At 41.4% G+C, this 14,201-nt stretch overlaps 2 protein-coding genes across 2 annotated transcripts in view; one reads left to right on the top strand and one right to left on the bottom strand.

Moving 5' to 3' along the window:
* Positions 1-14,201, bottom strand: part of CDC73 (cell division cycle 73) — a 102,494-nt gene that overhangs the window by 40,152 nt on the left and 48,141 nt on the right. The window lies entirely within an intron of this gene.
* Positions 946-10,426, top strand: B3GALT2 (beta-1,3-galactosyltransferase 2). The gene is made up of 2 exons (XM_057377193.1): positions 946-1,507; positions 6,392-10,426. The coding sequence occupies exon 2, from the start codon at positions 6,528-6,530 to the stop codon at positions 7,794-7,796; it is 1,269 nt and encodes a 422-aa protein (XP_057233176.1). The 5' UTR covers positions 946-1,507; positions 6,392-6,527; the 3' UTR covers positions 7,797-10,426.

Here is a 14,201-nt window from a genome sequence, read left to right on the forward strand (position 1 = left end):
AAAAAAAAAAAAAAAAAAAAAAAAAAAAAAAAAAAAAAAAGCCTAAAGAGCTAGTCATTAGCTTTTCAAAACAGAGTGGGCAAACACAGTGACTAATAAATACCTGGGTAAGTATGCTGCTAGCTCTCTATTTTCCCAGCTACCTATTGTGTTATTTTATTTATATAGTAAATAGAATAAGATGCTTCAGCATAGAAAGGTCGGTCATTGAAAGGGGAGAAATGAAAGGAACACAAGTTTCCTTAAGACCAAAAAGACAAATTGTATGATATAGGTACGTTTGGAATAGACAAAAGACATTTTAGGTTCATCAATAATTGAAACGAAGGGCCCCTGACTCTGCAATGCCAGACTGGAGGCTGTTCCATAGCAGAAAGCCATTAACAGCAGAGAGGMAGCTTAACAGCATGTGCTAATACATCAGTGTTGTTCAGCTTAATTCAATAACCTCAGATAACAAAAAGCAGCTTTTGAAGAGTAGGCATGTGTAAAGAAAATATGAGCAAAGAAAGACATTTTTATCTTTAAGGCATGGAGGCACAAGCCATTTGTACTCCAAGAGAGCCAAATGGGTTAAATCAAGCTTCAGCATTTAAATGCTTRTAATTCCCTTGCACTGCAGAACAGCTTTTGGAATATGGGAATAGAATGTCTAGCATTAAAAATCCCCTAGAGTATTTAGTAAGTTACAGTGTCAAGGAAAAGTGAAAACAATCTGTAAAAGCCCTCAATTTTTCAGTTAATGATCATACAATTTTTATACTATTCACCTACCACTGTGCATGAACTGAGTATGTATCATTTATCAAATAAGAGCAAGAGCCTGTAAAGCTTCCTGTCTGCCTTTGGATTTAGTCAAAATGAATGCAAACAATCACGTGGGATCCAGCCAAGCAGTGACGTTAAATTCTGCTCTGTCAGAAGACAGCATCTGTCAAAGTCCACATTTAAACTGCTGCCTGCCTGTGCAGCAGCTGAACAACTCCGGAATGGATTTTATCCACCACAATTCTGGCTTAAAACAGCTCCAAACCATTTCTATTACTGCCTAGCAACAATGAAGGAAGGAACGGAGGGAGATCCTATTACTGAAGACAACTGAGGCACTGGGCGCTAGCCCTCCCCGCTAACATTTCCAGSCGAAATATGGATCCTGAGGAGAGCAGAACACAGCCCCGCATTGTCCGAGCCGGCAAGCAGCAGATGTGAGAGCCCCGATGGCGCGGCTGTGAGCGGCTCCGCGCCACGGCAGCCACAAGTCGTGTCCTTTTGTCTGCAGCATGAACAAAAAGCCCCGAGCCAAGGACGGCACCTCGGAGCGGGGAAGGTAACACGGCACCGGGCGGCCAGATGGACAGAGCGGATCCCGAGCACAGCGGGCGCAGGAAGCACGGCTGCTGGGGGATGTGCGCATGGTCCACAGCATCTTTTTTTGCTGAAGTGATGGCGTGCCCCAACTATTTTCTGTGGGTATAATCGYGCACCACAAATGGCCTGAGCAAGGAAGGTATGTCAAAGCCTTGTGTGTGATGTTCGTTCGCTTGTCTGTCACCTTTTCAGCCATTGCAGATAGTGATCGTTCCCCGTTTGCGGCGCCCCGAGATAACACTGTCTGGGAGCGGGGAGAAACAATTGTGGCAGGTTTTGCTCTCCCCCGGCACAATGTCACTCCCCTGCACTGCCTAAATGCACTGCTCAGCCTGCCAAGGCTGCTGGGGCTGGAGAGGCAGGATTAAAGGGATAATGGAGCTCCTGTAATGATTGCTTTTAACTGAGAAATTAAAAACTCAAACCCCTCCAATGTAGAAAAACCAGTTAGAAATCCTCTCAAACTAGGTCAGAATTAATCCTTATCTGAAGTAATCTTAAAGCATGATAAAATGGCCATAATGTGACATACCGAGAGCATTGAACCATCCAAACAGACCACGCAGTCAAAAGACATTATCTTGAAAGTCCCTTCAGCCCTTTTTACACTTGCTTTTCTGCCCCCCAAACACAAGCAAAATGTCATCAGGGCACTACCGGCCAAGCAGAAACTGGGAGCATGTAAAAGACTGGGCATGATTTAAACCATCAGCAGTGCGATCAGGCACCACGATTTACAAGTAACATCAGGCTCCCCTGACATCCCAAAAGGAAACCTTCAAACACTACACACTCAGAATGGTAGGCACGTAACTTATCTCCTGCCATCACTGCAATTTCTGTTTAATATGAAAACACTGGCTGTTTAACTTGGATTGTAAAATGACATTCCATCTAATTGCCATTCATTCCTATTTCTTCTTGAAATTTAAATACTTCATCACTAGTGGCAAAAAAAAAGAGATGAATACTTGCAATACAAATTTAAGACCTAAATCTATAGCAACTCAATATACCACAGAAAGAAAGTGCTTAGATGCAGAATCTACCAATAAGCTATAATAAATCATTAAATGTCAATATAAATGTGCTTTCTTTGCCCAAGGCAATGCTAACATGAAATAAAACAACTGCAGCTGGCAAGAGTTCACAAACCTAAAGATGTAGCACACAACAGACACCGGTTTCAAATCAGTTTTAAAACATTTTAAATATAAAGTCACTTTACAGAACTTTTAAAACAGCAACAAAAAGAAAATGTACCTTCAGGAAACACTCCAGGAGAAGCACACTTGGCTAATGCATCTTATTCGTATCGGACATTTAAAAACCTGCACAGCAAACCTTATCCCAAATACTGTTTTGTGCAAAAGATTAATGGAGTTTGTAAGGGAACTCAGGCACTTTAAATGAGGCCCAATACACAACTGCTGTTCATCAGAATACAGACTCGGGCTGCCTTTTGAACTCTTCCCTCTAATTGAAGAGTTTGCCCACACAGCTAATCAAAATATGAAAATCCAAGACGTGTGAATAGGAAGTCAAATGCTCCAATTTCAAAAGCTGTAATTATAGAGCAGAACTGCAAGTACCAGGAACCAAAACACCAGCAGAGCACAGACCACAAATAAAAATTCAAGAGGCATTCACAGTTTATGTATTTGGCATTTGATAATGCATCAGTGACTGCACTGTCAAGTGCCAAAAATGAAGCAGCATTATCATAAATAATATCTCCAAAATGCAGTTACAGACAACAACACACTCTCAGAGGACAAGGTGGGCATTCTAGAGACCTTTTGCTGTTCTTAGGTTTTCCTACCTACTGTCAATAGTTGGTGCCTGTTCATAACCTTTCTGTGAAATGTAATTTAAAATATTTGGGCAAAAAAAGTAATGTTCTATCCTAATTAAATGAGAGAAAACTATACTTTTATTATGCTATTTGATGGTGGGGTTCGTATCTATTGACAGTTTTTTTACATTATTTTTAAACAATGCACCCTAGCATGTAGTATTTTTTTTCCAAGGTGCAATTGTTGTTGCTCTTTTTTCAATGCTTAATACCCCACTGTATATTTTGAAATGCTTTACACACAAACTGCAAGGAAAATGAGCCTAAGTTATTTGGGCTTTTTCAGTCAATAGCTTTCTGAAGCTGAAAAATACATGTGGGTGCTTCCCCTATTCATATAGTGCCTTTTTAAAGGGCAAACAGAGACAGATTTTCTAAAAAACTCCTACCTTGAAAAATCAAGGAAATGTGGGAAAATCAAAGAAATATTACTCTCTTAACACTTCTCCTGATTCTAGTTCTGTCCCTCACCGTAAAACTTATTTTCATGTGCACTATGTGAGCATGCAGCTCATTAAAAAGAGCTTCAGCCATTACAACTGGCTTTGCTGGGACACTTCCTCAGAGCATCAGAGAAAGGCAGCACCTGCAAACAGTTTTCAGTTTACTAAAGTATTTATGTAACTTAAGATTCTCTCTTTTGCCTATTGCCATATCAGAGTAGGTGCACAACTAAACACTACTTTATTAAAGATTCAACAGAGATTACCAATGCACATTTGCTAAAGTATTTCCATAATGACTGTAGTTTTATAAGTGGAGCAATTCAGTGTGACAAAATTAATCTGAGTTCTAGCTGCTAGTCCACATTTGTGAAATTCTGGCTTTAATTTTCTCCCTGAACTGTGGACACATGCAATAGAACAATAATTAATCAAACATTCCCACTGCTGCCTCCAATCTGCTAYCAAACATTTACTGCCCTGAGATCTAGGCTATCCTTTGAAGTGACATTTATGTTTGCTTATGCAGAGATATTCCCAAAGAGCTGAGTGTTCATTTACAACTCACTGCACACTGCAGACAAACTGAAAATTGGGAGTTTTGAGGGGAGGCTTCTGTCTTTTCAGCTGGCAAAAGCAGGTGCAAGTGGTCAGATAACCACGAGTATTGCACATTTGGAGCTTATCTTCTTTTACATAAAGACAACACTCGAGTTAAAGCAGCACATGCATGGAGTGTCAGGTTAATTCCTTAACAACACAGCTYAGACACAAGCATTTATGATTTTTAGGCAGCTGAGTCTCCGGGAAGTGGCATCAGCCCTGAACAGTTACATCGGAAAATCAGAGATACTTTTAGCAAGCTTTAAAACCAAACGCATGAAAGCAACTGAAGTGCATTGGACGGGAGGCGCCGCTCGGGGCTCGGGTGCTCCCGGACCGGGTTCGGGTGTTCCCGGGCAGGGCTCGGGTGCTCCCGGGCAGGGCTCGGGAGTTCCCGGATCGGGCTCGGGTGTTCCCGGATCGGGCTCCGGTGTTCCCGGATCGCGCTCGGGTGCTCCCGGGCCGGGCTCGGGTGTTCCCGGAGGATCGCGGCGCGCGCGCCCTTCTCGCGTCACAGTCGGCGCGCAGCGGCGCCCCCTGGCGGGAGTCGCTGAGGCGGCGGCCCGGCCGTGAGGCAGCTCCCGCTCACGCCGGAAGATGTTTGTACAAACACCGGCAATAGGTAAAATAAACATCAGTTATGCCCCTCTACCTACCCTTCCGAAACACATATGAATATTCCCTTACATGAACAGGGCAATTGCATGTTGCATCACACAYACACAACTCAATATCCTATTATTCGATTGACATCTCTTAAATTCCTTCCTTACAACGTTAAACCCTGTAATTTCCCATGTAACGTATCACTTAGTTTTTCAATGCACAAATTAACTCAAATATTGGTTTAAGAAGATAGCGAAGCAATTAATAAATTACATATTTCTATTAGAAACAGCATTTTCTGTGGACTCTTGTTCAACTGTCATCCTTTCTCCTATACAAAACCCTAGGGCCCAGGAATAAATTAGACCAAATTGAAAATTGCAAACGAATTGCTACTGTGCACTGAAAGGTTCATTTATGAGATGATGTGATCAGCTTTTAATATGCAGCATCATGAAGCTGCCATATTGACTCTGCTTGTGAATATGAACAAAAATTTAAGAGAAAATGAAGCACAGACTACTGGCACTTTTTCCTACAGCTACAGCTGCTGGTCAGAATACTTGAAATTTTCAACTGCTCTGAGAAGTCCAGTAGTTACATATAATTCTATAGAAGGGGGAAAAAACAAACCAGAACCATGATCATCAGATAATTGGCTAGAAACTTAGTTCTGAGCAATTTTACTTCCAGTTACCATGAACACTACGTGAGATCTCTGCCTACTAAAAATCAAGAGCTTCATTTTAATTCAGCTGCCTCYGAGCCTGGCACCACAACCCACTGTTCCATTCAATGTTTTCTCCAAYGTGGAGTAGAAGGTGAAAGGTGCCTGAAAGGTGACTGAAAATGTTATCCTGCACTAGCATCYGAGGGCTGTGCACTGAGCTTACTGGASCCTGAAAATTAACTCTGACAGGTGCATCTTCTCAYTGACTTTCCCTGCGCAGTGGGGGCYGGCGGAGACGCGCCAGGCAGTGTCCTGTGACTAACACAGCTCTGCCATCCCCAACCCTGCGCCGTCTGTCCCACCACCAGGCATGGCCATTTRCAARAAGGGCTTTAAACTGTGAGCCATCCTAGCCTCTGCATGTCAAATCAATTTYAATTAATGCCAATAAACCTTCCATCTGCCAGCAAGGCTTTTTCATTCAGTCCTTCTCAAAYGCTCTACAAGGATTTCACAGCCAGTGTATATGAAGCTATTTATGTCTATTTCACACTTTTTCCTGCTAACATGATCCATTTTCTTTTCCTCTTTATCTTTGKTATCCAGGATGTTTGTCAAAACTTTTACCATGAAGAAAAGCATTTTAAAAGCTAACAAAACAAGTTAAATCATAAAACAAGGCTGGCCTTTAGCATAAATCAAACCTCACTTCTATTGACATGGCTTGTTCTTCAAAAAAGTAAATTTAACCCAATTTTATGTTTATATCTAGTTTCTATTGGTAACCTTTTATATTATGAATGTGTAAAAYGAACCATTTCTGATTTTGTTTTTTACTCTTTGCAGAGAGAGCCATTTGCAGACAATTACTCAACAYGAACAAAAGAAAATGAATACCAAAGAATAGCAGTGGATTCTAAACCAATTGGATAAACCTTTTGCTTGAGCATTGTCTCACATCCCATCACTGGATCCTTACAACATGCTTCAGTGGAGAAGACGCCACTGCTGCTTGGCAAAGATGACCTGGAATACCAAAAGGTCTCTGTTTCGCACCCATCTCATTGGCCTGGTCTCTCTGGTGTTTCTTTTTGCCATGTTCCTGTTCTTTAACCATCACGACTGGCTGCCAGGCAAGGCTGGATTCAGAGAAAATCCCATGGCTTACACCATCCGAGGATTTAGATCTACAAAAAGCGAGACCAACCACAGCTCTCTGAGGAACCTGTGGAGAGAGGCTGTGCCTCAGACACTCAGGCCTCAGACAGTCACCAACCCTAACAACACGGATCTGTCCCCGCAGGGAGTAACCGGTTTGGAAAACACCCTCAGTGCCAATGGAAGTATTTACAACGAGAAAGGCACTGGGCGTCCAACTTCCTATCATTTCAAATATGTCATCAAYGAGCCTGACAAATGCCAGGAGAAGACCCCTTTTCTAATACTGCTCATAGCTGCAGAGCCTGGCCAGGTGGAGGCCAGACAAGCAATCCGACAGACCTGGGGCAACGAGAGTCTGACACCTGGCATCCAAATCGTGCGGATTTTTTTGTTGGGCTTAAGCATTAAGATCAATGGATACCTCCAGCGTACCATCCTTGAGGAAAGCAGACAGTACCACGACATCATTCAACAAGAATACTTAGACACCTACTATAATTTAACTATTAAAACTCTGATGGGAATGAACTGGGTTGCAACTTACTGTCCACATGTTCCCTATGTTATGAAAACCGATAGTGATATGTTTGTCAATACTGAATATTTAATACACAAGCTTCTGAAACCAGAACTTCCTCCGAGGCACAAGTATTTTACAGGTTATTTAATGAGAGGTTATGCACCTAATAGGAACAAGGATAGCAAGTGGTATATGCCACCTGATTTGTATCCRAGTGAACGTTATCCTGTATTCTGCTCCGGAACCGGTTATGTTTTTTCTGGAGACTTAGCAGAAAAAATCTTTAAGGTCTCCTTAAGCATCAGACGTTTACATTTAGAGGATGTGTACGTGGGGATCTGTCTCGCCAAGCTGCGGATTGACCCCATGCCCCCACCCAACGAGTTTGTCTTCAATCACTGGCGAGTTTCTTACTCCAGCTGTAAATACAGCCACCTAATTACCTCCCATCAGTTCCAACCTAGTGAACTGATCAAATACTGGAACCACTTACAGCAGAACAAGCACAACGCCTGTGCCAACGCGGCCAAGGACAAGGCTGGCAGGTACCGTCACCGCAGGCTGCACTGAGGGCCGGCACCGCCCGGCCGGCCCCGCAGGCCACGTGTAAATAGCGCCCAACRCATGGACACTGACCATGGAGCAGCCCCACGGCACAGCCTGGACTCAGCCCAGCACACAGGCCACTCGGGAAATTATTTTTTTAAGTTAAAAAAAGAGTATAGCTCTTAAAAATTATGGAATTATAACCAAAAGGTTTTCCCAGCAAATCTGAGATTTAAAAAATGAACATAAAAAAGATGGTATATAAGGATTTCTGTGTTAATGTGCAATAATAAGCATGCACACTTTGGTGGTACAATTGCAGATTTATGTGCCAATAAAATATAATYGAGCATATTTTCCACACTAAAATTTTATTTTAAAAGATGCATTCATATCTCTAGTTCTCTTCCATGTAATGATTTCATGTTATCTAGGACTTCTATGAAATGAAAAATTAAAAACTAAGGAAATGCACAAAGGACAGATCAGTTTTACCCTCAAATGCCACATAACAGTTATTAGACACTTCTTTAATGTACAACACATTTAACTATGTCACAAATTAGTAAGACACTACCAATTAATTCAAACCACTAAGAAAGTACTCCCTTGGAGTAGGTCCAGTGTGGGGAAGTTTGCTTATTTGGTTTGGAAGGAAAGATAAATGCAATCAAAGTTGCAAAGATTTGTTTTGTGTATCACCTTCAGAAATGCAAGTGCTGTTCTGGATGCAACTAGATCGTCCAGAAAGAGCTGACTGAAAGTTACTTATTCTCCAGGAGTCACAGGGGAAGCTCCTAAAATCTGGTGCCAAGTAACTTTCGTTCACTTGGCACCTTCATGCAAATTCACTGAATCTGCTGTTCATTTCCCTATATAACTTCAAGGTAGCTCAAACATGATGAGAAACATAAAACACAAGTTCAACTCTTGCACTGTTCTTGACAAAGTTTCATTTTATGCAAAGGGGGACGAAACTAATCAAATGTATTGATTTTTTTCTTTCCTGTCTGACAAAAACCAAGGATCAACCAAGTGAAAACACAACTGCTGGAGAAAATKAAGCCCCACACCTCAGTTTATAGGTGAGGAAAACTGGGTCATARTAAGATTGAGAGTTCCAGCCAGCAATATGAGCAGGAACAAAATCTAAGCAATTCAAAGTCACAACACGTACCACTGAAAAYAAATTGTGAGAAGTGGGTTAAATCTAATTACAGGTTTCCAGTTTTCTAACAAACAGAACTTTTAAAGCTTATTTTCCAACTGTTACAGCAGAGYTGTATCTGATTCAGGTTATCACTGTTTGTCACAGTGCCAGGGTAAGCAATACCCACCTCTGATTTAGCAGCAAATTATCAAACTGCAATTAGTTTTCTGTTTGACTGGGACTTTTTAATTGGATAAAATACAAATATTTGATGTACTTTTATTATTTAATAAAATTGATTATATTTATGGTCTTAAGATTTCACTTCTTATGGGAAAGCTTCTCAGGAAGAATGAAATTTSTAGCTTTAGCTTTGTTTTTCTAGTGTTCCCTAGTCCTTAAAACCTGGTTTTCATGCAGAGTACAGAGATCACAGCAGGGTTTTCTCCTTTGTAATGAAAAGACAAATCATATTACTGAGCATTTGCAGCAGCTCTCGGGCTGTCTGTCTGCAGGAACTCTCACACGTGAACAGACTGCAAGGSRCTGGATGCACCTCTGAAACAATTCCAGCAGCTCCTGGAGAAGATGGGTGTGGGAATTTGCTGAACACCTCTGTTTTTATGACCCTCCAGTAAATTTTTTCCTCTGCTGTATTTGGGGTGTATTATTTGTATATTTGTACATTTCCAACACACCTCGAATCGTATAAATGCCTGGTTTCGGGGAAAGCAAATACCTGTAAAAGTAGTAACTCTCTTCTGCTGAGATTTCTCCACTAAACTGCAAGTTCATGCACTTAGCTGATGTGATGATTATTGGCATTCACGTGAGAGCTGCACTAGACAGACCTTTGGGAATGTGCTTTCAGCACCCATTGTAGCTTTCCTCAGTCAATCTGCTGCTGGCTCCCAGCTAAGGCAGGCCACAGCTGACATCCAGCTGAAGGYACCTGGCTGAAGGTCACTGCAGGCAGGCTTTAGGCCACAGTGCCAGCTCCAGCCCCCCAGAGTGAGTGTGGAAGCCAGCCACTGCTGCAGGGTAGTGAATTTTGGAAGCTGTCCAATCCCATAAGTGGCCTCTCCCCGAGCAGTGCTGGCCAAGGATGCAGCCCAGCTTCCTGGAGAGGACTTGAGCGCTGCTCCCCTCCGCTGTGATCTATTTGATTTTACCAACTCTGGCTACTCCTAAATGCTATTCCTGGCTCCTGGGGGTAGTCCAAGAGGTTAATAACTAAACCTTAAACAGTTTGGCACTTGAACCATCGAGTTTGGCAGGCAAACCACCTCTTGGGTGCCGGGCTTTGGAGCTCCTGCACGATGCTGATCTGCCCGAGCTTGGCAGAACCACAGCACGAAGGYGACGAGTTCAGCATAGCAAACCTTCTGCTAGTTACAGGACTAGTGAGGAGGAGGAGATGCTAAACAAAACACCATTTTTAATGCCCTTTGAAGGGCCCAACATGATTTTTAAAAATTTTACTAATGTTTGAATATAAATTGAAACCACCCAATAAACATACTTAAATCCTTATCAACATGGTCAAATGCTAATAAAATTATTTGTGTCCAAGTACTGTTTTCGGGCAAAACTTTCAGAAACAAAAGGGATCATTTTGTATTATGAAATATGCTATTATAGAATGAAAGCTCTACATTCCTTTCTCTGAATGTTTTACTGTTTTCTAGCTTGTGTTTAAGCTATTTGCTCACTATATTAGAATATAAAAACAGTTAATGCTAAAAATAGTGCAATAATTATTTTTACAATTAAAAGCTTGGACAAATTCTCTCACTTCCTTTCCCCATACACGAGAAAAAAAACGCATTTTTCATTAGCAATGGAATGCAAACTTACAGCTAAAACTCTAACATGTCTGCAATGCAGTTAAAACAAAGGAAAAATGGATCTAACTGATCACTGAATATAGAAGCGCAAGAGTTTGTATAATATTTGCCTTAAATGTTCTTATTTCTCTATACATCTGCTTCAAGTTGAAAACAAATATAAAAAGTCATAATGGCTCAAAACTTTTGAAGGGAGAAAAAAATGTAAAATCATTAGTACCATCATTATGGCAAAGAAAAATCTTAGAAAAGCTCGCCTGGTAACAGAAATCAGAAATTGGAAATCCATAATTTCCCCATATTTATTTAGCTTTTAACTAAATAAAGATTTACACATTGATAGGACCAAAATGAAGTCCCACAAAAAAAAACCTGTGATTCAATAACAGAACTGTTCATTTCACATCTCCAATTAAATCAGTGGTGTGGGTTATTTGCAGATCACACACCAATATAATTAAGAATGGAAAATGCACAACTAGACCTTTAGGTGTAGCAGAAGTGATCCCATCCCCTGCCACTAAGAGATCTTTCAAGGGTGAAGGTCACAATCTGTTTCAACTTTAAAAAATTACACATCAAGGTAACTTCCAAGCCTTAGTGGTTGTTCTGAGAGAAAATTCAGTGCCCACTAAGATCTTCACTTAAATTTATAAACTTAAATTATAGGMTGGCAGTGATCTAGAAGAGATGAGACAGACTGGCTTTCAGGTTAACCTTACTAGAACAGCAATTTAGAATCTGCTTTTCTTTGCAGTGCAGTAATATAAAATGTGTCAGTCCTCATTTACGGAATATTTTAGAATATATCAACATGTTAAGACATGCATTAACTGTCTCCAAGCCCAGGCTAAATCAGGCACTGGAGGCGAGGGAAGYACCTAGAGGCCATTACTTTAGACTGCCTCCCCCTTCCACTAATTTTCCTTATACGCTAACACAATCCCCAATCAGACTTCAATCTAAAATACCTACATAATCCCACAGGGCAAGAAAATCTTTTCTCCTGAATGAATGTTCATTGCAATGCGTGGAAATATCCTCAGAGGAGATGAAAGGCAGAGGGAAGATGCTAATATAGACRCTACTACTTCTTCCATTTGTGCTAYTGGGAAGAACAGGCTTGTAACTGATTTGCAAAAACATCACTCCTTGTTGCCGTATTTTCCCAATTTTAAATGCCATTTCTTGATCYTTCTTTGATACTGTCAAACAGCACAAATAGATATATATTGGACAATCACTCAGTTGTTCTCTGAGAACTGCCTCTGTCAATGAAGAGCATTACTGTCCTTTTCAGATTGTCCTTCCAAAGCAGGATGTGACTYGGGGCACAGTCTCACCCCTCTCTTGCTGGCCACACCTACTGGAACATGGCCCTGGCTGTTTTCACTCCAGATTCCATCTCTAGCCCATCCTGCCCTGCTTCCCAAGCCCAGGAACTCAGTGAGGCCGGGAGGGAGGGAGGGAAGCTCTCTGAAACGCTGCACTGTGCAAATGTAGGTCAGCTAGGACAGAACGTGGTCTCTGCTTTGTACCAAGAGTGAAGTCAAAGGCTCTCCGGGGCAGGAGGCCGGGGGAGGGCTGTGGAAAACAACTTCTTGCAGCAAGGCAGTGAAAAAGGGGCTTGGATGTCAGAAAACAGAAGAGTGAAACTAAAAATGCAGCAGCTGATCAACACCACACAGGTTGGAAATACAGGGCAGGGAAAAGTGTTATAGAAGTGAGGCCAAATTAGAAAGCAGGATCTGGAATTCTAGTTCAAAGTGTTCACACCTCTGGCACTTACAGAGAAAATAGGAATCTATGAGATAAATCCATGCTTCTGACAAAATTTTTAGTTTGTGATTGCAGTGCATGTATTTTATCAAGGCCTGGACCAAATTCCAAGTGGTGACAAGATGGCATGAACTGCAGGTCAGTAACTCCACACACGGGACTGTCAGTGCCCAGGCAAACCAAGAGCAAAGCAAATCAGATCACTTGCACCCAGGATTTGCATTTCACTTTCCCACAAAGCRTTAATTTCAGCCTGCATTTGTTCCAGGTTAGCTCAAAAGAAGCCCAGCCTGGTACAATATGGTACCTTCTTCTCCCAGTTAAAAGCCTGCAAAGGAATTTAGCTGAACATGGGATACGGATGAAAACTACCACGTTGCTGTGCTGATATTGCCATGGCAACAGTTACAAGAGCTCTCTTAAGCATTTAAATCTGACAGTTTTCCTGATAACACTAACTGAATGATAGTAATGATGCATTTTGGTTCATGAGCTAACTGCTCTATAACCATAGGGTATGAACCATTCCCTTCGCTTTTCTCAAGACTCTGCTTTTGGTCAAAACGTTCTGACCGAGACAGTAACCTTGAATTACCACACAAAAAAAAGAAAAAAAAAGTCCCTCCAGCTCAGGGAGTACTCATGGCTTAAAGCCTTCTGTACTCTCAAAGGTTTCCATTTGAATGCTTAAGTTGGGCACAGTCGGTGTGCAGGGTGGAGAAGTCAAAGCTGCTAAAATCTTTGACGGGATTTTTCTCAAAGGGCTTTTCATTCGCTTGGGAAGCCTGGAGAAAAGAAATCTCCTCCTGAAGGGTGCACTGAATTGTTGCTGACCTTCAAGATGTCATTTGCTCAATAAAACAGGAGCAGGAAGAACCSGGTGTTTTTATACAGTCTTTATCAGTAGGTAACCAATATACACTTTTTAAAATAACAAATCACTGCCAGCTGCTTTACCTCAGCAGAGGCCAAGTGCACTGATGAATACACCGAGTGCTCTGAGGACATCACAGCAGCATCTCCATCTCCTTTCAGCCCATTTAGCTTCAGCTAATATTAAGTGGCATTTCAGCTGTTTAATATGAATATTCTGTGAACCACTCWCTCTGATCTCCCAGATGCTCAGTGTGGGCATAATGGAGAAGCCTCTTTTTCTTTACCTCATTAAAAAGTGAAGTGTGTGAAACACGGTTCTCATCCTAACATTTTAAGGACACCAGCTTTGATAATGTCTTGCAATATATTCAACTGAAAAAGATTAAGATACTGAAAACAGTGTGAAATCTTTAAAATTTCCCAAGATGACAAAAATTCAGATTTCAGAAGAAACAGTCATGCTTGCAAGGATCTAAGAGATGAATCTTTTCAACACAAAAAAGTCTTCAGAAGGYAAAGTATTCCCAGTTCCTTCGCTGTTAATACTTTTTAAAGTTTTATACGGAATTAAAAATTAAAAACATCCATGCCATCCTAAAACCACCAAATCCCTCCACGCTCTTGAAAAACCACAACCCCACCACATCTTTTCTTGTGGAAAGGCCAAGTGTTCCCACATCTCAATAAGGCTCAAAGTTTAAAACAAGAAAAACCAACTGCCACAAGAAATCCTTTGTTAATAAAAGACCAGACAAGACAGCAAAGAAAACTCAAACC

This window comes from Malurus melanocephalus, unplaced genomic scaffold (assembly GCF_030028575.1).
Source record: "Malurus melanocephalus ecotype Western Australia unplaced genomic scaffold, MMel_1.1 scaffold_305, whole genome shotgun sequence".
NCBI classification, from domain to species: Eukaryota; Metazoa; Chordata; class Aves; order Passeriformes; family Maluridae; genus Malurus; species Malurus melanocephalus.